At 39.6% G+C, this 25,854-nt stretch overlaps 1 protein-coding gene across 2 annotated transcripts in view; it reads right to left on the bottom strand.

The window, feature by feature from the left end:
- LOC121387724 (alsin-like) overlaps positions 1-25,854 on the bottom strand; it is a 130,176-nt gene that overhangs the window by 55,533 nt on the left and 48,789 nt on the right. For both annotated transcript variants that reach the window (XM_041518917.1, XM_041518918.1), the window contains exons 2-13: positions 19,540-19,793; positions 16,208-17,707; positions 15,371-15,618; positions 14,011-14,464; positions 13,020-13,143; positions 11,183-11,279; positions 8,591-8,665; positions 7,298-7,410; positions 6,404-6,467; positions 5,136-5,304; positions 3,568-3,650; positions 841-1,013 (exon numbers count right to left, since the gene is read on the bottom strand). In XM_041518917.1, coding sequence (XP_041374851.1) covers positions 841-1,013; positions 3,568-3,650; positions 5,136-5,304; positions 6,404-6,467; positions 7,298-7,410; positions 8,591-8,665; positions 11,183-11,279; positions 13,020-13,143; positions 14,011-14,464; positions 15,371-15,618; positions 16,208-17,707; positions 19,540-19,793 — 3,354 coding nt within the window. The remainder of the gene's footprint in view (positions 1-840; positions 1,014-3,567; positions 3,651-5,135; positions 5,305-6,403; positions 6,468-7,297; positions 7,411-8,590; positions 8,666-11,182; positions 11,280-13,019; positions 13,144-14,010; positions 14,465-15,370; positions 15,619-16,207; positions 17,708-19,539; positions 19,794-25,854) is intronic.

Raw genomic sequence — 25,854 nt, 5'->3', positions numbered from 1 at the left:
TAGTAGCGGAACATAGTAGGTGGTTACAAGTGCCTCTTAACAATGCTAGAAGTAACTGATGAACACTCTCCGAAGTGGTCAGACTCCGCCCGTAGCTGAAGGCTGATGGGAAATGACAGGTGTGTGCCACAAGAGACAATCACCTCCTACATGTACATATATTAGCAGCAAGGGATTTTTTTTTTAATTCACCATCCTAGACAGGACAGCACATACCACAGCCTTTGATATACCAAACATGGATCACAAGAAGAGATGGGAAAAAACTCAATCAGAAAACAGGTCCATCAAAGGAAATTTGATTCTTCGATGCCAGCACTATACTGTGACTGTTATATCTCCATACATACCAACATACATGTACATGTACATGCACTGACAGTGAATTCTTGTAAATCAACCAATATTACAAAAGTTTGTTTTGTTAACGACACCACTAGAGCACACTGATTTATTAATCATTGGCTATTGGATGTCAAACATTTGGTAATTTTGTCAGACAGTCTTAGCGAGGAAACCCGCTACATTTTTTCCCATTAGTAGCAATGGAATCTTTTATATGCACCATCTCATAGACAGGACAGTACATACCACATCTCTTGATATACCAGTCGTGGTGCACTGGCTTGAACGAGAAATAGCCCAATGGGCCTAACAACAGGGACCAATATTACAGTAAACAAAATTAGTATAAATTTAAATTGCTTTTTCAAACCACTTAGACTTGATACACTTTGTAACGGTTATACATCAATAAATTTCCGAAGAATTAAAAAACATTGTTATAAATCCACCCACAGTGACGACGTTGACAGTAATCTTCGAAAATAAAAGACTTACGTTCCAACCTTGGTGACGTACTGAAACCCGCCAATGGCGACGAAGTCGGCAAGACACTGCGAGTATTTGCGGAAGATGGTTACGTTGTGGCTGTAGTTGTAGAACTGGCTGACCTCGCAAATATCACAACCGTCACGGATTGCAAACGACAGCTCCGTCAGTGATTTACACACCTGTAAGAAACAAAGCATTTTGTTTTAAACTATGTCTATTCCGTCTTTTACATGGAAGAAGGAAGGAAATATTTTATTTAATGACACACTCAACACATTTTATTTACGGTTATATGACATCAGACATATGGTTAAGGACCACACAGATACTGTGAGAAGAAACCCATTGTCGCCACTTCATGGACTACTCTTTTCAATTAGCAGCAAGAGATTTTTTTATATGTACCATCCCAGACAGGGTAGTACATACCACGGCATTTGATATACCAGTCGTGGTGCATTGGCTGGAATGAGAAACTTTTACAGGTGGTAGGGACTGGTTGCTAGGCATAAGCCTATGTTAGGACCTTCCCCCACAAACTTAGAACAAATACATTCATGTTTATTTAAAAATTGAAACCTGGTATATATTCAGACTGCCCTGAATTTTATCTTCAAATATACTGACAGAAAGAAGTAAGGAAAACACTTAGTATTGTAACTGAAATTTAATTTGCCATTACTATTAGCATCACAATGCCTGAAAGATGTAATGTGATGTAACGTCAGTAATGTCATAACATGGCTACGGTTTTTGGTACAAGAGTCCAGCATTCTACAAATAGGTCAGTATGAGCACCGTATATAACTACAAAAATATGACGGGAAAACTCACTTGGTATGTGCTGTCCTGTCTCTGTGAAGGTGTATATGAAAAAAACCTTGCTGCTAATGAAAAAATGTAGATTTCCCCTCAAGACTAAACAAGTTTCTTTAAAAGTTTGTTTTGTTTAACGACACCACTAGAGCACATTGATTTATTAATCATCGGCTATTGGATGTCAAACACATGGTCATCTTTTATCATGTCAAGGGATCTTTTATATACACCATCCCACAGACTGGATAGCACATACCACAGCCTTTGATATACCAGTCTTGGTGCACTGGCTAGAGTGAGAAATAGCCCAATAGGCCCACCAATGGGGATCGATCCTAGACTGACCGCACTTCAAGCAAGCGTCTTACCACTGGGCTATGTCTCGCCCCATCAAGACTACGGGTCAGAATTACCAAATGTCTGACATCCAATAGCTGATGATTATTTCATCATTTAAGGATTGTCTGTTATTTCTTTTAAATTCAGCAGTTCTCGTATAAGTTTGCGGATGGGTTTTTTTTTTCCATACCCAGATAAACGTAAAAGAAATAACAGACAATACTTTTAATTAAATTTGAATCATACAGGCTAATAATAACACTAAAACTTCATACTTTATTTTAAATTATTTTTGGTCCATAAACCAATAATGCTCAATAAGACAACTTGCCCATATAAAATGACGTCATCAGGTATGACGTTCCTTGACGACGTAATTTTTACGTTCATCGAGAAATGAACAAACTCACATTGCTACGTTTGGACCAATGGGATGACGTTATGTTGTAATGAACGTAACGGAAATTTAATTATTGTGCAAACAGAGCTGAATTTACAAAGCCTGTTTCTGTGTTACATGCATGTCACTATATAAATTTACAATGCTTAACACCCGTGTTTAAGAAAAACAAGCCTCGTAACTTCAAGTTTGTTTTGTTTAACAACACCACTAGAGCACACTGATTATTAATCATCAACTAGTGGATGTCAAAACATTTGGGAATTCGGACAGTCTTAGAGAGGAAACCCGCTACATTTTTCCATTAATAGCAAGGGATCTTTCATATGCACCATCCCACAGACAGGAAAAATAAGCCAAGTAACTTCAAGTTTGTTTTGTTTAACAACACCACTAGAGCACACAGATTATTAATCATCAGCTATTGGATGTCAAAACATTTGGGAATTCAGACAGTCTTAGAGAGGAAACCCGCTACATTTTTCCATTAATAGCATGGGATCTTTCATATGCACCATCCAACAGACAGGACAGCACATACCATGGCCTTTGATATATCAGTCGAGTCGCACTGGCTGGAACGAAAAATAACCCAGGCCCACCGATGGATATCCATCCCAAACCGACCGTGCATCAAGCGAGCACTTTACCACTGGGCTACGTACCACCTACCATATTTCACAGAAACGATCCTTTCCAGTAACACGTCGGTAGCCGATTGATCCCTAACCGACCGTGCATCAAGCAAGCGCTTTACCACTGGGCTACGTCCCACCCTAGGTTGTATGAACACTGGATACGAATATTCTGACAGGAGTAAGACATATTATTATATAACATTTAGTGAAATATCTTAAAATATCAGTGAAATGAAAGTGTTATCAGTCACTCAGTGATGATAATACATTTTAGAGTTAAAATTTCACTCTAAAATGTGCTATCATCACTGTAGAAAGTGTTATCTTCATTGTAAGAAAACCGGAACTATTTTCTTGCTGGTATTTTAAACTGCCAAAAGTTATATTTTATGTTTTTTGTCAAATATGATTTATATCTTATCGAGTGAAGTTTGCTCGTCACGCAATCGCGACTCGTGAGATATGATTGCAATCTTCAAGAGATGAAATATAAATCATATTTGACAAAAAACATGAAATATCCTCTATTAAACTCACGTGGTGCGTCAGGTTAATGTTGGCCATGACCAGCTCGTAGACTGACGATTTGAACGGATAGACATCCAGCGACGAGAAGAAACCTGCAACAAACACAAGAATTAAACACGCAATTAACCGTCTCGCCTACTATCAACCGGTGATGAACATCCAAGTTTTATTGACCTATGAGCCCTCAGCTCAGGTCAAGTTACTACGCAGTTACCACGTGTCCAGGGTCAAGTTACTACGCAGTTACCACGCGTCCAGGGTCAAGTTACTACGCAGTTACCACGCGTCCAGGGTCAAGTTACTACGCAGTTACCACTCGTCCAGGGTCAAGTTACTATGCATCCAGGGTCAAGTTACTACGCAGTTACCACGCGTCCAGGGTCAAGTTACTACGCGTCCAGGGTCAAGTTACTACGCAGTTACCACGCGTCCAGGGTCAAGTTACTACGCAGTTACCACGCGTCCAGGGTCAAGTTACTAGGCAGTTACCACATGTCCAGGGATTTTAAATGCATATTCCCTTTCAATGGAATACGGACAAAAAAATGCTGGGTGGGTGTTAGGTCTGGCTCTGAGAATCCCAAGAGTCTTGATTGCTTGAGAATGCAGCCCAAACAATATTGTGGGAAATGGAGTATTATTCTCGACTTTCTTGGCATGTCGTAACTGCGTAGTAACTTGAATGACCGTTCTCGACTTATTTGAATGTCTGTGATACTCTGATTAAAATAAACTGAATTTATTGATACCAAACCGAATACAGTCAAATCTTTATTAATAAAGTGCTATCAGAAACATTTTAGATTAAAAATTTTCAAATACATTCCTAACACAGACACAGACCTCCCATCCATTTGTACATATTAAAATATTGGAAATATATGAATTTGCATACCAAAGTATAGGAGTTTTATAGGAATTTTGAGGTCAAATATAGGAGTTTTATAGGAATTTTGAGGTCAAATATAGGAGTTTTATAGGAATTTTGAGGTCAAATATAGGAATTTTATTGGAATTTTGAGGTCAAATATAGGAGTTTTATAGGAATTTTGAGGTCAAATATAGGAGTTTTATAGGAAAATGTGGTCCGATTCTCATGATTATAGGCATTTTACACAGGTTTTTAAAGACATTTACATTACTAATGGTATGTTCTTAGCTTGCATATGTACACAAGATACCATCTACTACCTCAATTATATACCAAGGCTTGCCAGCAGTCCATGTCGATATCCAGGATATTTTGAAAGTTGGTGCATCTTGTATCAGTAATACATCCTCCTCACCTCATCGGGTGAGCAGGATCTTGATTGGCACTTAATACATGTCAGAAATTCAGAAGATGCTTTGAATGTATCAAGTTTAATTTGTACAAAATTATTTCAAGACAAAATCCAGTTTGGGCTTCTTACAAATATTAAGATGACCAGAAACACATTGAATATATAGACACTGATATTCTAAACAAGAAAATATATTTAATATGCAAGTTTAATCGTAGAAATATTTTATTAGTCGGAAACATCTTACAATGCAGCAAACTCAGAAATGTCCCTTTAATAGTCACAATATCTCACTTGATTTCATCAGTGGTTTGAGGAAAAAGATTTCAATCTTGTCGAGGCTGTGGAAGAAGAATCGTTCTGAGGAAGCAAACTCGTAAAGAACCTTCACCATGTTGGTCGTGTCGTCGAGCAAACAGGCGCAGTTATTTCCCCCTGCCGACACCTGTCTCAGCCAGCCAACCTGAGAATAGAGTTTGTTTTGTTTAACGACACCACTAGAGCACATTGATCTGTTAATCATCGAGTATTGAATGTCAAACATTTGTTAATTTTGACATATAGTATCAGAGAGGAAACTAGCTACATTTTTCCATTGGTAGCAAGGGATCTTTTATATGCACCATCTCATAGGATCACACATACCACGGCCTTTGATATACCAGTCATGGTGCACTGGCTGGAACGAGAAATAACTCAATGGGCCCACCGACAGGGATCAATCCTAGATGAGAAATAGCCCAATGACCAGACAAGTGCTTTACCAATGGGCTACATCCCACCACATTTCATAGAAATTATCATTTTCCAGTAACATTACTACGATTACATAACATTTCCATAGGTACCGAAGATCACAGAACAGACAGTAAACCAGAAAGTAAAACAAACTACCATTACCATGTTCACATAAATCACAGAGCATGGAACCCAAAAAAGAGTTTCCAATAAAAGTTTAATGCCCGAGAGGTGAAAAGTGTCACTGAAAAAATAATTCAAACTGTGGCTGGATAACACCCATGATCATAGGACATGGAAAATCACAAATTTTACAAGTTGTAAAAAATACAAAACAAATGTGGATCACTCTAGATTGTCAAAAGCATGATTCTTTGTGGACTTGTTGTTGAGAATGTTACGTGACCTTGTTGAGAATGTTACGTGACCTTGCTGAGAATGCTACGTTACCTTGTTGGGAATGTTATGTTACTTTGTTGAGAATGTTACGTTACTTTGTTGAGAATGTTACGTGACCTTGCTGAGAATGTTACGTTACCTTATTGAGAATGTTACGTGACCTTGTTGAGAATGTTATGTGACCTTGCTGAGAATGTTACATTATCTTGTTGGGAATGTTATGTTACTTTGTTGAGAATGCTACGTGACCTTGCTGAGAATGTAACGTGAACTTGTTGGGAATGTTATGTTACTTGGTTGAGAATGCTACGTGACCTTGCTGAGAATGTAACGTGACCTTGTTAAGAATGTCACGTCACCTTGTTGAGAATGTAACGTGACCTTGTTGAGAATGTTACGTCACGTTGCTGAGAATGTTACATTACCTTTTTCAGGTGGGCCAGCTGTATGGGCACTGTACTTTTCATCACCGTGGTGTACACATCTTTACTGAAAAGAAAACAAAGCTTTCATTCAAGACACGGTCCTGAGAATTCTGTTGTTGTAATACATTTCCAACTGACCTACAGCCTTTTTTAATCGCAATAATTTCGTATGTACGAAAAAATTAAATAATTTATTTCATCTTAATACATGTTTAAAAAAAAAAAAAAAAAACTTTTTCATACATGCATTATGATAAATATCTACAGACACAACTACAAAACAAGTTTCATTAACCTCAGGCTTAATAGTTTGAGAGAAATACAGCTAGATGCAAAATTTTATACTATTATCATTGTCACTGCTGGAAAAGTAATTACATCTCGTCATTTTACTCTGTGTAAGCCGGTGGGACATAGCCCAGTGGTAAGGTGCTCAACTGATGCACGGTCAGTCTAGGATCGATCCCCTTCGGTGGGTCCATTGGACTACTTCTCATTATAACCAGTCCACCAAGACTGGTATATCAAAGACCATGGTATCTGCTATTCTGTCTGTGGGATGGTGCATATAAAAAATCCTTTGCTGAAAATGGAAAAAAGTTGTGGGTTTCTTCTCTAAGACTATAAGACTGGTATATCAAAGACCATGGTATGTACTATCCTGTCTGTAGGATGGTGCATATAAAAGATCCTTTGCTACTAATGCAAAAATGTAGCAGGTTTCCTCTCTAAGACTATATGTCAAAATTACCAAATGTTTGACATCCAACAGCTGATGATAAATAAATCAATTTGCTCTAGTGGTGTCAGTAAACAAAACAAAACAAAACTGATTTGCTCTGTAAAGGGGAGACAATAAAGGGAGACAATAAGGGGAGACAATAAGGAACTCACGACGGCTGCTTTCCACAGAAGAAGATGTGAGGCTTCATGCTGCCACTGTCTGCCAGGAACAGAGACTGTGTGTTGCCCGCGGCGACGTCCCAGATATGACAGCCCTTCATGAACTGAAAACAAGGCAGACAACTCTATATGAAATAATGATCATAAAATTATTAGATATATTAAGTTCCGTTTTCTGAAGCAACTACTCAATCAAAAACGGCCTTTCTTGAACTGGAAATGAGGAAGACAATTCAAGATGAAATAAAGATGACACAATTATTTAGATATAACTTTTCCTTTCTAGAGCTCCCACCAATTATTAAAAAAAACATGTCTAAATAGTTTATACCCTTCAAATCATGAAGTAAAAACACGGGAGACAACTCAAATTTAAATAAAACATTTAATAAAAATTACTTAGATATAGTTAAGTTATTTTCTACTAAAACCACTTGTTCAAAAACCTAATTATACAATGAAAATCTATACTTAATTTCACCCAGTATAAATCTATATACTAACTACCATGCAGTATAAATCTATATACTAACTACCATGCAGTATAAATTTATATACTAACTACCATGCAGTATAAATCCATATACTAACTACCATGCAGTATAAATCCATATACTAACTACCATGCAGTATAAATCCATATACTAACTACCATGCAGTATAAATCCATATACTAACTACCATGCAGTATAAATCCATATACTAACTACCATGCAGTATAAATCCATATACTAACTACCATGCAGTATAAATATATATACTAACTACCATGCAGTATAAATCTATATACTAACTACCATGCAGTATAAATCCATATACTAATTACCATGCAGTATAAATCTATATACTAACTACAATGCAGTATAAATCTATATACTAACTACCATGCAGTATAAATCTATATACTAACTACCATGCAGTATAAACCTATACTAAATCCCACAGTATAAATTTATACTTAAGCCCACATTGCATAAATCTATATTTAATCCCATAAATGTCACCCAGTATAAATGTATACTTAATCTCATCCAGAATAAATTTATACTTAATGTCACCCAGTATAAATTTATACTTAATGTCACCCAGTATAAATTTATACTTAATCCTACACAGTATAAATGTATACCCAATTCCAGCCAGTATAAATGTATATATTATCTAATCCCACCCAGTATAAATCTAAACATAATCTCACCCAGCATAAATTTATACTTAATCCCACTTAGAATAAATTTATCCTTAATCCCTTCCAGTATAACATTAATCTTAACATTCACCCACCTTTATTCTGATGGGCGAGAGAGCCCTATCGGTGTGCCCGAGTTGACCGTAGGAGTTGTTACCCCATGAGTACACCTGAAACAAAACAACAAATTCACACAGTCCTGTTAAAGCGACAGACCATAGTTTTTAAACACAACATATTTTCATTATTAAAAAGAAAGAAATGTTTTATTTAACGACACACTCAACACATTTTATTTACAGTTATATGGTATCAGACATATGGTTAAGGACCACACAGATATTGAGAGAGGAAACCCGCTGTCGCCATAGGCTACTCTTTTCGATTAGCAGCAAGGGATCTTTTATATGCACAATCCCACAGACAGGGTAGTACATATCACAGCCTTTGATATACCAGTCGTGGTGCACTGGCTGAAACGAGAAATAGCCTAATGGGATCACCGACGGGGATTGATCCCACACAGACTGTGCATCGAGCGAACGCTGTACCACTGGGCTACGTCCCACCCCTTCACTATTAAAGCCATTTTTGATCAGTAAAATCAAACACTACTTTGTCTGTTTTGTTTAACGACACCACTAGAGCACACTGATTAATTAATCATCGGCTAATGGATGTCAAACATTTGGTAATTCTGACACATAAGTCATCAGGGGAAACCCACTACATTTTTCTATTAGCAGCAAGGGATCTTTTATATGCACTTTGTCACATACAGGACAGCACATACCACGGCCTTTGATGTACCAGTCGTGATGCACTTCTACATATACCAATATGATGATCGATTACACAAATACATAACCAACTGTCAGTGACATTGTTAACTGTAATTACTGCTCCTGCAGATAAAGTTGAAATGAAATAGACAAATACATAACCAACTGTCAGTGACACTGTTAACTGTAATTACTGCTCCTGCAGATAAAGTTGAAATGAAATAGACAAATACATAACCAACTGTCAGTGACACTGTTAACAGTAATTACTGCTCCTGCAGATAAAGTTGAAATGAAATAGACAAATACATAACCAACTGTCAGTGACACTGTTAACAGTAATTACTGTTCGTGCAGATAAAGTTGAAATGAAATAGACAAATACATAACCAACTGTCAGTGACACTGTTAACTGTAATTACTGCTCCTGCAGATAAAGTTGAAATGAAATAGACAAATACATAACCAACTGTCAGTGACACTGTTAACTGTAATTACTGTTCTGCAGATTATATCATGGATTTGGATTGGTTGCCAAGCATACAAAAAACCCTAAATAATGAATAGATCAAATTAGTGATGGGTAGAGTCTATCCCTGTGAATACAACATGGTTCTAATAAATAAAATTGTCTTAAGTTTGCATAATTCTAACCAACTGTATAATCGGTTGGTACAAGCCGATTACAATCAATGACTAATGATGAAATTCCCAACCGATTCGCAACACTAGCTTCAACATTAAAGACTCCCAACATATGCGGTCATGCGGAATAGAAAAATTACACCCGAGGTGGTGGAAATTTCAACCTGGGACAAGTCTTTTTCTCCAATCCATTCGATAAATAAACCATTATTTTACATGAACAAACAAAGATGGGTGAAAAAGTAACTTCTTTATTTTACCATTTTGTCATAAATAAACTACACTATTATATTTTTTCCGCATCTGTTTCATATGTTACATATAATTTAACACTACAAATTAACAAGACAGCTTTTATAATGAAGGTTTTAATAACAAAATATTAATTGAAAACAGTGTCGCATGACCTCACAGCACCATCTCACATTAATATGACGTCATATATTACCAATGACGTCATGTTAAATGCAAGCGCGTGATACGCCATGTAGGATATGAATTTCTGACATGGCTTTCTTTCATGGGGTAGCTCTGTCGCATATATAACAAACAGCAGCAAGGCTTCTTTCATGGGGTAGCTCTGTCCCATATATAACAAACAGAAGCAAGGCTTCTTTCATGGGGTAGCTCTGTCCCATATATAACAAACAGCAGCAAGGCTTCTTTCATGGGGTAGCTCTGTCCCATATATAACAAACAGCAGCAAGGCTTCTTTCATGGGGTAGCTCTGTCCCATATATAACAAACAGCAGCAAGGCTTCTTTCATGAGGTAGCTCTGTCCCATATATAACAAACAGCAGCAAGGCTTCTTTCATGGGGTAGCTCTGTCCCATATATAACAAACAGCAGCAAGGCTTCTTTTAGAGTTGCACACCAATACCTGACACAGACTTATAGGATATTAAACTAGCTTCCATTCAGTATCACGTTTATGTCCAGAGAGAAATAATTTTCAGTTGTGACACGCTTCAGCGAGTGTCAATGAAAATCATTTCACGAGTGATATAAAAAGGATATGAAATGGTAGCAAGTTTAATATCCTATTTATTACCCATAATAGATTTTAATACATATCACTGATCTAATTTGGGTAACGTTTCTCTACGGTTGTAGTGCACCAATCGATGACGTCATCGTGTGATGTCAAAGTGTTCCGTTCTAGTGGGACATAACACTTTGACATGTACCCAGATATTTTTAACCATATGGGTAATAAACACAAATACTTCACTGTTCAGTCATGTGACATTTCTCAGTACCTGACCAACAGCCGTGAGTGCGAGGGAGTGAGACGCTCCGGCTACCAACTTGATGACGCTGCGGCTCATGAACATCTTGAGACAGGTCGGCTTAGACCTGAAATCGAAGAAAATTCATAATAGATTATGGCGGAAAATGGTAAGTGCAACTCTGCCTACATTTTAGACGATGGAACTGATGTAAAGATGCTAGGTTTTGAGTTTGTTCTCAAGTGTACGTTTCTGACACAAATCTTAAATAAATTGTTTGCAACATAAAATATACAAAAGAAACGCATGATGCTAAATATTAATAAAATGTATCGATGTATATGGTGATATGAAATAACCAGAAAAATGCTGATTTTGTGACTTTGTGATTTCAAGCTAACAGATATTTAAAAAAGAACAGAGTATAATTTCTGAAACACAGAGAAACATGTATTTTAAGACATTAGTATACTTTCTGGAGAAAGTGGAACATGCATTTAAAGTTTGGTTTGTTTAACGAAACCACTAGAGCACATTGATTTACAAATGATCGGCTATTTGATGTCAAACATTTGGTACATTCGTAATTCTGACATAGTCTTAGAGAGGAAACTCAGTACATTTTCCATTAATAGCCAGCAGTGTTTCTGCCAGAAAGAAATTTTGTATGGTGCTATGGAATTGAATGCAACCACAGTCAGTAGGGGGTATGGTGGGCCTCCCCCAGAAAGAAAATGGGTTAAGTTCAGGGTTTGGGTTAGGAAAATCATACAGTAATGATAAGAGTAATTAATTTTGTCAAAAGGTTAACTTTAAAAAAAAAAGCTGCACAAAGATTTGGGTATGGCGCTATACCTCTTTTACTCTCTGGCAGAAACCCTGGCAAGGGCTTTTTTATACACATTATTCCACAGACAGGATAGCACATACCACGGCCGTTGATATACCAGTCGTGGTGCACTGGCCCACTGACAGGGATCAATACTAGATCAACCGCATATCAGGTGGGCATTTTACAACTGGGCTACGTCCTGAGTTAAATGCTGGTTTCACTGTGCTAGTATGTTATATACCAGTCGTAATGCACTGGCTGGAACGAGAAACAGCCCAATGGGCCCCCTGATAGGGATCGATCCCAGACTGACCGCGTATCGGGCGGGCGTTTTATCACTGGGCTGCGTCCGACACTTTCAGTGATCAGAATCCTGAGTTAAATGCTGGTTTCACTGTGCTAGCATGTACTGGTATGTTATAAACCAGTCGTAATGCACTGGCTAGAACGAGAAACAGCCCAATGGGCCCCCTGATGGGGATCAATCCCAGACTGACCGCGTATCGGGCGGGCGTTTTATCACTGGGCTGTGTCCGACACTTTCAGTGATCAGAATCCTGAGTTAAATGCTGGTTTCACTGTGCTAGCATGTACTAGTATGTTATATACCAGTCGTAATGCACTGGCTGGAACGAGAAATAGCCCAATGGGCCCATCAACGGGAACTGATCCCAGACCAACCATGCTTCAGGCAAGCATTTTACCACTGGGCTATATCCTGCACCATGTACATTTAAAGTAGTGTAAGCCAACTCCAAGCTGCCCCTTCTTGTTCTGCCCCCACACCCAGACTTCCGTAATGTACATTTAAAGTAGTGTAAACCATGCAGTCTACCTGTCGATGGAGTCACCAACTCTAACCTGCCCCTTCTTGTCCTGCCCCCACACCCAGACTTCCGTAATGTACATTTAAAGTAGTGTAAGCCATGCAGTCTGTCGATGGAGTCACCAACTCTAACCTGCCCCTTCTTGTTCTGCCCCCACACCCAGACTTCCGTAATGTACATTTAAAGTAGTGTAAGCCATGCAGTCTACCTGTCGATGGAGTCACCAACTCCAAGCTGCCCCTTCTTGTTCTGACCCCACACCCAGACTTCCGTATCCGTGACAACCTTGTAACCTCTGTCAGACTTTCCAGAAGATTTTTTATCGTCATCATCTGCAATAATAACATTTTCATATTGGTGAAAATATACTTCGTTATTTCTGATAACACATACTGATAACAGACATATGTGAGATAACAATTAAGATATACGACTGGCTGCTTCTAGGTGATGACCAGGTCATCAGTGCCATATTATCCAATTAAAAATAGCACAATTGAAATCGATTAGATAGCATTTATCTTACAACTCATTGTTTCAAACACTTGGAATTCTAAACATTTAACATGTTAAGTTTTGACTTTCATGCAAGTTCATGCAAGTGTAAAACACAGAATATAAGTGTGTTAAGCAGTTCTATCATTTATACATGCATGAAGGACGGGATGTAGCCCAGTGGTAAAGCTTTCGCTAGATGCGTGGTCCATCTGGGATCGATCCCCATCGGTGGGCCCATTGGGCTATTTCTCTCTCCAGCCAGTGTACCACAACTGGTATTTGAATCAAAGGCCGTGGTATGTGCTATCCTGTCTGTGGGATGGTGTATATAAAAGATCCCTTGCTGCTAATCGAAAAGAGTAGCCCATTAAGTGGCAACAGCGGGTTTCCTCTCTATATCTTTGTGGTCCTTAATCATATGTCCGACGCCATATAACTATAAATAAAATGTGTTGAGTGCGTCTTTAAATAAAACATTTCTATACTTGCATGGACGTAAAAAATTATCATGTTTAATTTATAAATATCATTAAAGTGGAATAATCCAGAAAGGTGTTTTATATCTGTTATAATGACTGATTTGACGACAACTTGTAAAGACAAACTTCAGTAACTGAAATAAAACTTGAAAGTAAAATTTAACATCATAAAATAAAATTTAGAAATAATAAAAGTGAAAAAAGAAGAAGAGAAAACTATGCCTGAAACAGATTGCTTTTTATCGAGCTGATCCTGCCTGGCCCACACTGTCCGCAATGACGCCGACTTCTTACTGACCCGGCTTTCATCGGGCGACGGCTCCTTCACCGGAGAACGCTCCTTGACCGGACTTGCACTGCCAGAGTTGCCTCCCTTGACAGCTCTTGCCTCGGTGAAAGTGGAATCTTGCATTCCCTCCGGCAGTGAATCAAGACTGGTGCTCATACTGGTCGACGGAGAACTCCCACTGGGGGTGTGTCTTAGGGGCGTGTCGATGGTGGAGGGGGCAGAGTCGGTGTCCGTCAGCTGCTTGGCGACGTACGTCATTGACATCTGGATGTTGGTCAGCGTGTGGGTGGTCATCGACTTCATGCTCTGAAGCATAGAGGAGGAATAAGGGAGGAAACCCTGAAGGGGGGCGTTGGTCTCTGTTTCTGACCTTTCACCTTCTGGAATCTGAGAGAACAAGTAATTATAAGACAGGACAGCACATACCATGACTGATATCTGAGAATTAACTGTAAGACAGGACAGCAAATACCACATTTGATATCTAAGAGAACAAGTACTTATAAAACTGGACAATACATACCATGGCCTTTGATATCTGAGAGAACAATAAACTATAAGACAGGACAGCACATACCACAACTTTTGATTTCTAAGAGAACAAGTACTTATAAAACTGAACAACACATACCATGGCCTTCGATATCTGAGAACAGTTAACTATAAGACAGGACAGCACATACCACAACTTTTGATATCTAAGAGAACAAGTAATTATAAGACTGGCATTGATATGAAGGAACAAGTAATTATAAGATAGTATAATACATACCACAACCTTTGATATCTGAGAAAACAGGTCATTACTGAAGGCTAAATAATAAATGAGCGCATCCATGGTTTTAATCTATTTTACTGTATACTGTGTATTCCCAATTCCCACTTTTACTTCCATGTAAGCGCTGTAACGTGATTTACAAAATAAGACAGAGGGAGAGAGAGACAGAGAGAATGAGAGAGACAGACAGACAGAGAAAAAGAGACAGGCAGACACACAGAAACAGACAGAGAGAGAGAGACAGAGAGAGAGGGGAGAGAGAGAGAGAGAGACAGAGAGAATGAGAGAGACAGACAGACAGAGAAAAAGAGACAGGCAGACACACAGAAACAGACAGAGAGAGAGAGAGAGAGAGAGAGAGAGAGAGAGAGAGAGAGAGAGAGAGAGAGAGAGAGAGAGAGAGAGAGAGAGAGAGAGAGAGAGAGAGAGAGAGAATGTGTGCTGTCATCATGCTTCCACTACAATTTTGAGATTGAGTTTCAATAACATGTAAGGGGAGACAACAAACACTCAACCTGAGCATTTTCAAGTTCTCTATTGCGAGACTCTGCTTCTGCCTCCAGTGAAACCATTCGTCTCCAGATAATTTCATCTGGCTCATCCGGCTTTGTTTCAGACTTAACCGTCACTTCCTGGGAATCTGGTTCAGTTTTACTTGCAGTCTTAACCCTTAGTTCCTTGTTGCTATCAGGCGGCCTACAAACATGCTGTTCTTTTGTCTGGGCTTGATCTCCAGAACCAATATCCTTGGTTAACTGTGCTTCTGGGGGAAAAAAAAAGAAAAGAAAAGATAACGCAAAAAGGTAGGGTGTGTATAATATTTAAGCTGTTGGCAGACATTGAAATGGGGGGAGGGGGTTTGGGGATTTTACCAGAACGGACAACATGGCTGTTTAATAGTTTTATTTGTCTGTAATCTTTAAACATGTAGCTCCAGCTACTAAAACATAATACAAGGCAACAAAGACTCCCACTACTAACATTACATGGCAGCAGCAGTAGGATGCAAACCCATACATCCAATGAGACTAATCCACAAAATGTATGATGAAACAACTTAAAAAGATACACACAAAAAAGGGGGGGGGAAGGGGGGGGAGAGGCCAGGCCAGGGCAGGGCAGGGCAGGGCAGGGCAGGGCAGGGCAGGGCAGGGCAAGGCAAGGGAAGGGAAGGGAAGGGAAGGGCAGGGCAGGGCAGGGCAGGGCAGGGCAAGGCAGGGCAAGGCAAGGCAAGGCAAGGCAAGGCGAAGGCGAAGGCGAAGGCGAAGGCGAAGGCGAAGGCAAAGGCAAAGGCAAAGGCAAAGGTAAAGAAAAGAAAAGAAAAGAAAAAGAAACCATAAAGTAACCTATACCAGAAGATCGTCCTCCACAAGCACCTCCCCCATCATCTGGTATGGCGACCTCTGGTGCTAATTCACAACCTTGTGTTGTCACCGTGTCTCTCTCACTGGCAGGGTCTTCTAGCACATCCTGTTTGTCTTGTTTATCCCTTGAGAGTTCCGTTTTATCAGTCGGATGCTGAGTTATCTCTTCTTGTCTGCTAGAGTCTTCTGAAACATCCTTGCAGTCCTGTTTATCTGCTCTGTCTGGAGTTGTATTGACCGACGGGTTATCTCGTCTCTCCTTGGAGTCCTCCGTCTCCTCATTTTGACCAGGAACACAAGTCGTAACAGCACCAGAGTCGTATGGGTCATTCTTTTTATCCTTTGAATCTGCAAACTCCTCAGCCTGACTGGCATCACAAGACTTAACAGCATCAGAGTCACCACCAACATGTGTGATGCCTAGTGGATCCAAGATGGCTGTCTGATCAGTTACATTATCAATGTCACTTTTTCTAGAATCATCTTTTGACCTTTGCGACCCTGGCAACCCTGATGACCCTGGCGACCCTGGTGACCCTGTTTGAGTGTCATTAGTTACCTTTTCAGCAGTATGACTCTTATCTTCTGACATCTGACTTTTATTTTCTGGAGTCCGACTACCTTCTGCTGCATGATTTTTATCTTCTGACAAACTTGATGGGACTCCATCATGTTGACTACTACACGGATGTTGTGAATCTTCATCTACAGATGATAAACACTCAGACACTGACAACGTCTGTTTGGCATCACTCACCTGGGATTGAGCATGTCCACTCTCTTCACTCAAAGATATATCATTTTTACTTCCATCACCATCACCGTCACCGTCAGTCTTTTCTGCCAGATTGAGGCTGGAATCAACACTATTGCTTCCGCAGCTCGACTCCATACTGTGAACATTTCCATCCACACTCGTGCGGCATTCGTGGACTTCTTCGATAATGCACGTGTCGTTCGTCTCCGTGTATGTATAAATCTCCCTCTTACATGCCGCACACTGAGTCGGAAAGTGTTTTTGGACTTTGGTAACCGTGGCTTTCTGTAGCGGTCTCACATGTGCTGAATGACCTGGGTCCAGCTTCTCCACCAACGCCATGCTGAACGCCTCCCCACAGCAGACGTCCAGGACGGTCCTCCCAGCAATACTCGACACCTTCTGTGCCGTGAGTGCAGAGGTGGTCTCCCCTAGACCGAGCTGAATCCCGCTGCCCCACACCCAGATTTCTCCGTCAGTGGATAGCGCGATCGTTTGCTCGGCACCGCAGGCCAGCTTCTTTATAGAGACCTTGATGTTGGGCAGGAGAACTCCGTGTTGGCAGACGTCGCCCTTCGTGAAGATCTCCACCTGTGAAGGGGAGGTAACTGGAGTGAGAGTATCGACACCACACTGTCCGTGGCTGGAGTCGCCCCAGCAGTAAACGTCGCCGTTGTCACACACTGCTCCACTGTGGTGCTTCCCACATGCAACATCAACCACACCCTTGTCTGAAGTAAACAGATATTAAAATACATAATATGAAAAAAAATTCACAAGTCACAAACATGATACGAAATGGTAACGAGTTTAATATCCTATTTATTACCCATAATCAATCTTAATTTATATCACTCATTTCATTTCAACTTATTTTCGTGCTTATATCCAAATAAGGTTCAAGCACGCTGTCCTGGGCACACACCTCAGCTATCTGGGCTGTCTGTCCAGGATAGTAGGTTAATTGTTAGTTGGTTAGTAGTTAGTGAGAGAGAAGAGGGTGTAGTGGCCTTACACCTACCCATTGAGCCCTTAAGAACTTGCTCTGGGTTGGAGCCGGTACCGGGCTGCGAACCTGTACCTACCAGCCTGTAGTCCGATGGCTTAACCACTACGCCACCGAGGCCGGTTTTTATATCACTCAACTCGTTTGGTTGACATTCCTGTACGGTTGTAATGCGCCAATCGATGATGTCACGAAGTGTTATATCCCACTTGCCCTTCTAGTGGGATGTATTACTTTCAAACTGATATGTACCAAAATATTTTTAAACATATGGGTAATAAATATTTTTAAACATATGGGTAATAAATATTTTTTCAGAATGCCTTGAGATATTGAGCTGACTTTTGTGTATAGCTTTACAATGTACTTTCATGGCGATTTACCCATTGTTGACAGAGTTATGGCCCTTGAACTTAGGAGATATGAAAATTAATTTACCAGACTTTTTTGTCAGAAGGCCTTGAGATATTGACATGACATTTTGTATATAGCTTATCATATACTGTTACAGATCAAGTTTTAACTTTCATGGCAATTTACTCACTTTTGACAGAGTTATGGCCCTTGAATTTAGAAGATATGAAACATTTGTTACCCCCTGTATTGCTTTAGCAGTACTCTCAGAATGTTTGTTAAAATACACACTTGGTATACAGTATTCAAACCAACAAGAAAGTCATCTCTAGGTTGGGGAAGCTTGTTTAATATCCTATAAGTATGGAAACCTATATGTGGGACAGATGTATAGACAGACAGACAGAGACAGAGACAGAGACAGACAGACAGACAGATAGAGAGATAGAGACAGACAGACAGACAGACAGACAGACAGACAGACAAACAGACATAGAGGCAGGCAGACAGACAGACACAGACAGACAGAGAGGCAGGCAGACAGACAGACAGACAAACAGACAGGGAGACAGAAACAGACAGACAGAGAGATAGAGACAGACAGACAGACAGAGAGGCAGGCAGACAGACAGACAGAGAGGCAGGCAGACAGAGAGGCAGGCAGGCAGACAGACAGACAGACAGACAGACACAGACAGACAGAGAGACAGAAAGAGACAGACAGATAGAGAGATAGAGACAGACAGACAGACACACAGACAGAGAGACAGAAACAGACAGACAGACAGAGAGAAAGAGACAGACAGACAAACAGACAGAGAGATAGAGACAGACAGACAGACACAGACAGACAGACAAACAGACAGAGAGACAGAAACAGACAGACAGACAGAGAGATAGAGACAGACAGACAAACAGACAGAGACAGAAACAGACAGAGAGATAGAGACAGACAGACAAACAGACAGACAGAGAGATAGAGACAGACAGAAACAGACAGAGAGACAGACAGGCAGAGAGATAGAGACAGACAAACAGACAGAGAGACAGAAACAGACAGACAGACAAACAGACAGAGAGACAGAAACAGACAGACAGACAAACAGACAGAGAGACAGAAACAGACAGACAGACAGACAGATGGAAGGAGATGAAACCCATAGTCCCCTCAGCTTGGACTGGTAGAAGACTAATAAGAAATACCTGACAAGCAAGCTATGAGCTGTGGATCTGCAATTTCCTCGGAATTCACACTTCCCAGACCCAGCTGCCCATAAGTGTTCCCTCCACAGCTAAACACCTCCTGGTCAGAGGTCAGAAACAGAGAGTGCTCTCCCCCTAGTGCTACTCTTCTGATCTGGCGGGTAAGGAATGCTGGGAATGACTGCAGAGTGACGTCCCCGGAGTAACCCTGCCACATGTACACCAGACCTTTCTTTGTGGGGGAAGTCTGCATCCTGAAAAACAAAAAAACAAAGATGGCCACATTTAAATAGAGAATAACTACATGTACATGTAGTTAATAATAATATCTGCTTTATCCTGTGATGGTGAGAATGGATAATTTTGCAACGTTCTGTCAAGTGGAATTTCTCATTCGGTCTGAACTGAAAAAAGCAGATATTCGACGTCATTAACTAGTTATTATCTTTATTCTGCACACCATAAAAATTAAAGGGAAAAGATATTATTTCTGTTATTTCAGCCACATTGTACGATGACCTAGAGGTCAAATGAGCGATTTTGTAATGTAGGCTATGCGTGTGATGTCACATGAGTGACATCAACAGTCATTGCCTGCTACTATACGTATATGACTTTGCTTTATCTGTCATCATATTCTGCCAATAGAAACAGTGGTTGCAAGATAAATTTAATTACCTTAAACAATATGTATCGTAATTGTACACAAAAAGGATGGCATCTAGCTCAGTGGCTGGGATCGATCCCTGTCGGTGGGCTCATTGGGCTATTTCTCGCTCCAGCCAGCGCACCACGGCTGGTATATCAAAGGCCGTAGTATGTGTTATCCTGCCTGTGGGATGATGCATATAAAAGATCCCTTGCTACTAATCGAAAAGAGTAGCCCATGAAATGGCAACAGCAGGTTTCCTCTCTCTATATCTGTGTGGTCCTTAACCATATGTCCGACGCCATATAACCGTAAATAAAATGTGCTGAGTGCGTCGTTAAATAAACCATTTCCTATTTCCTAGCTCAGTGGGTAGAGTGCTCACCTAAGGTGCTTGCGTCGTACAATTGAACCTTCAGTGGACTCAGTCTCTTGATTGTTTTTTCCATGAATATTTTATCAAAATCTTTTAGGAGCAACAGTGAAAGTTAAAGTAGATTTAACCACTTCTTCACTTTCATGTTCACTAGAATCCAAATATCCTGACATTATCATTTTGCTATTGAAATGTATATACATTGTTGTACATGTGACATGTGACAATAAATTATTACAATAGATATAAAAGGTGCAGTAAGGTTATTACATTAATACTTCTGTAAAAACCCTGTTTTAAAGCATTTCCTGGCTAAATATGAACTGAGACAAATTTATCAAATGCATTTCACAAAACATTGAAAAAAAAGAAAGAAATGTTTTATTTAACGACACATTCAACACATTTTATTTACGGTTATATGGCATCAGACATATGGTTAAGGACCACACAGATTTTGAGAGGAAATCCGCTATCGCCACTTCATGGGCTACTCTTTCCGATTAGCAGCAAGGGATCTTTTATTTGCGCTTCCCACAGGCAGGATAGCACAAACCATGGCCTTTGTTGAACCAGTTATGGATCACTGGTTGGTGCAAGTGGTTTACACCTACCCACTGAGCCGGTATCTGGATTAAAAATCCCATGCCTCGACTGGGATCCGAACCCAGTACCTACCAGCCTGTTAACCGATGACCTAACCACATTGCTGGTAAACATTTAAAAAAGTCATTTCAAATGGGTAAAAACAGGAAGCTAATTTCATAATTTGGCCTTAATTTCAAATACATATCAAAATAAATCTGGCAAGAAACGAAGCTAATTAGAGATGGAAAAAGAGCTGATTTTTTTTTTTTTTTTTTTTTTTTTTGTGAAGGGGAATCAGAACGAATCACTTTATTTAATGACACAGTCAACAAAGTTTAACTAGTCATATGACATCACCTATGTGGTTAAAGCGTTCTCCTGGTGCAATTAGTTGCACCGACTTGTCGCGTGTGATTTGTTGTAGTGACTCGAATCGTGTGTGTGGGAAGACATTACGTCACAAGATTTGATGTCGTCAAAGAAAGCTCGTCAAGTTTTAAAATATTTTGCGGGAAATGTTAAGTGCCTACAAATTTCCACTGAAATGAAGAAAACATGAATGTAGACCGTTTACTGATGGCATTATGTAACAAAACAGTTATTGACCACATCTCGACAGCAACAGGTTTTATTAACCCATGAAATCCATACATTTTGACATGTTTATAAGCAAGTGAAAAAACACGGAAGTAAAAAAACTAAACTGTTGTACTTTAATGTGATTTGATTGGCTGTGAGCTTACGATTTGTCGTGAGAAATAGAACATGTTCTAATCAGTACGATTCAGGCATGATTAGTCATATAAGACTAAAGTCGTTCCGATTTAGGTGTTCTCACGGTACGATTCGATCGCATGCGACAAATCGATATGACTAATCGCATCAAGAGAACGCCCCTTAAGGACCACACACATATTGAGAGAAGAAACCCACTGCTGCTACTCCAGGGGCTAATTCTCTCCAATTAGCAGCAAGGTATCTTTTTTATTCAGCATCCCACAGACAGGATAGTACATGCCATGGCCTTTGTTACACCAGATTCCAGTAAACTGGCCAGAATGAGAAATAGTCCAATGGGGCAAACTATAGGGATCAGTATATTTGAATAATAAAATGGGAAAACACATTCTGATCAACAAACATGGGTCAATTAACACACTGTTTTGACCGTAATAAACCAATTACAAAATGGACAAACACTGGTCATGCTACTATTAAACATGGGTCAATATTGAACCAGATATACATGAACAAAAGTTATTATTTTGCATCATTTAAATTACTTGTAATCAAAAATAAAGTCTAAAAACCATTTGAAAACATTGTTTTGTTTTATCAACAAGACATTTAATATTTAACAGAATTTCTACAAAATACATCAATTCATATGATAAAGAAATACATCAGTTAATTCCTATGATAAAGAAATACACCAATTCATATGATAAAGAAATATGGCTCAGTTAAAATACATCAGTTAAATGATGCATCAAATAATTCATATGATAAAGCTAAATGTTAGGTATGTTTTAATTTAGAAAAAGTAAAAGACGTTTACCTTTTCATATTTGTACACCCCAGGTTACACCTACAGTGTACAGATATAAAAATAGATCAGAATGTCATTTAATTTATATCCTGGTTACTGTGACATAAAGTAATGTACATTTTATTCATGTAGGCCCTAAATGGGTATTTACATCCAGGGCCTAATTCACAAAGCTTTCTTAGGCTCTGCTGGACAACAAAACATCCTATTTGCAAGTCTTTTAGCATTGCATTGCGAGATCGCAAAGTTGTGAGAGTTTAGTGAATTAGGCCCCAGGTCTCTTTTGTGTGTACACATAGCTCACTACTTTCCAAAATAATGAACAACTTGTTGATAAAAAGTGAAAGACAAAAAGAAAGAAATGTTTTATTTAACGACGCACTCAACACATTTTATTTATGGTTATATGGCATCATACATATGGTTACAGACCACACAGATTTTGAGAGGAAACCCGTTGTCGCCACTACATGGGCTACTCTTTCCGATTAGCAGCAAGGGATCTTTTATTTGCGCTTCCCACAGGCAGGATAGCACAAACCATGGCCTTTGTTGAACCAGTTATGGATCACTGGTTGGTGCAAGTGGTTTACACCTACCCATTGAGCCTTGCGAGCACTCACTCAGGGTTTGGAGTCGGTATCTGGATTAAAAATCCCATGCCTCGACTGGGATCCGAACCCAGTATCTACCAGCCTGTAGACCGATGGCCTAACCACGACGCCACCGAGGCCGGTAAATAAAAAGTGATGCTTGCCCTCTAAACTGGACACTCACAGGATCAAGTAAAAAGGCCAGTTATAAATTTTGTTTTGTTTAATGACACCACTAGGTCACATTGATTTATTAATCATCAGCTATTGGAAAGAAAGAAAGAAATGTTTTATTTAATGATGCACTCAACACATTTTATTTACGGTTATATGGCGTCAGACATATGGCCAAGGACCACACAGATTTTGAGGGGAAACCCACTGTCGCCACTACATGGGCTACTCCTTCTGATTAGCAGCAAGGGATCTTTTATTTGCGCTTCTCACAGGTAGGATAGCACAAACCATGGCCTTTGTTGAACCAGTTATGGATCACTGGTCGGTGCAAGTGGTTTACACCTACCCATTGCAGTGTTCTCCAACCCCAATAAACAGCTTGTACACCCGCCAAGCTGAGAATTTGCGCCGCCAAGCTGAAGATTTTCGCAGAAGGGTCCGCCAAGCTGATAAAAAATGCCACCAAGTCGAAAATCAATCCGCTATGACGAAAAAAACTTCCGTCAGTTCTATTCACCTATCGCTATATTTAGCCTGTACTTGGACTTGGAATATATAATAATAATATTCTAATTCAACACATTTGTAAGAACAAATCTGATTGGATCCCTGCTAAAAATTTCAGGTGGTAAAATCACCGATATACCGATCGCAAATTTTCTGGCAGAAATACATCATAGGTTAAGTGAGGAACAGGGTCGTTTTGTAATGACGTCATAAAGACAATTTCTGTAGCGTTCATATTACGTACAGAAGTCGTTAAATACTGAGAAGTTTTTATGTCAGAAATGAACATATTATTCTTTATTAGTCGTTATCTAATCATGAGAGCAGATTAAATATGTCAAATTACACATCTATGTTCGAGCCGCCAACTGTCCGACCACCCATCGTCTGTTAATGGGCTACCTAATGACGTCACCAGCTGGTGACGTTTATAGGCTTATTCTTACTACAAATGTGACAATTTCCTATTTAAAATCAACCAGCAAACAGTTTAATTAGAATATGGATAACCCTACTGTGTTTTCCGATTTGCTAATGCGTCGCCAATAAAACTAAATTTGCGACAGTAAAACCACCGATATACGTCAGCAAATCGGAAAACACAGTAGGGTTACACCCTAAATAACGTTAGAAAATTTAGTGCATGAAGTTAGACATCAAAGGACCTATTGAAGAAACCAAAGGACCTACTGAAGAAAGCTCGGGCTTCATGTCTGAATGCTCGTAGTGTATTGTTTGTACTGCGATTAGCGTCGTGCACCCTCCTGTAATTACTCCAAGGCCTATACGATCCCTGGTTTGTTTCGTCAGCATGCAGTTTACCGCGATATGACGTCACGACCACTCCCTATAAAATCCTGCACAGGCTAGCACATTGCGTCCTGATCGTTTATACCGACATAATATTTAATCATGGCAGGGAAGAAAGATTTTGTCCGCTTTCGGATTTATCCGTAGGCCTACATGTACCAACGATAACGCTTCAAGGTCCCGCCCTAATACCGGAACTAAACGACCTTCGTCAGAAGACCCCACAGTCAGCAAACATCGGACAACATTTTCAGATGCCTACCGTAAGAAGTATCCCTGGATAGATTATAAAGGCCGTGATGAAGGTATGTAGCCTAGGCCCTATTTAAAATATTTTTATTTCGAATTCGATACCAAACGTAATTTATTGATTTTATAACATAGATATTAGTCGCCGATTTAACAGATTTCTGTGATGGTTCTACCCTTCGTATGAAATTTGACGTAGGTCTAGTTTAATAAAGCCCAGCCCACAAAGTACCACGTGCAGCATGAGCATTTTGGCGCGTGGCCACTGACCTGCCGACCTTTCTCGCTGTATCCAATCTGATGCGGTTGTCAATGGAGGCGGAGCCACACTGAATTTAAAAATGAGTTCCGTATAATGGTGAATTGTGGGCATGTACATAAAAAATGACATTCATCCTCATTTCTTTTATTTTGACGTCGGCCGATAGATGCACTTTCATCACGGAAACACTGGCTGGCATGGCGGATGGTTGAACCGCTGCTAAAATTAACTTTATAAGCCAGAGGTCTGGTTATCTTTTACCAAAGTAAGCTCCGCTTGGATATTTTGTTGATAAATCAGCTGAGTCGCGCTCAAATGCCATTCATCATTGGGTTTTCTTGATTGATGTTTAGATTTTTAAAGCCTCCAGAACTGTTATCAAAATCATGGCAATCGGTAATTAACAAGTTTCATTAGTGACACTGTGCTCAACAATTGTTAATTACCCCCTGCTAAGGTTTATTTGCATCAGGTTGCTGACTGGCTGATCTCGCCGGACAGGCCATTGCATACTAAAATGATCGTAAAGAAATAAGTTTTCATCAGAAATTTCCA

The sequence above is a fragment of the Gigantopelta aegis genome, chromosome 13, assembly GCF_016097555.1.
Source record: "Gigantopelta aegis isolate Gae_Host chromosome 13, Gae_host_genome, whole genome shotgun sequence".
In the NCBI taxonomy this organism is placed as follows: Eukaryota; Metazoa; Mollusca; class Gastropoda; order Neomphalida; family Peltospiridae; genus Gigantopelta; species Gigantopelta aegis.
This window is presented reverse-complemented; position numbering and strand designations above follow the sequence as displayed.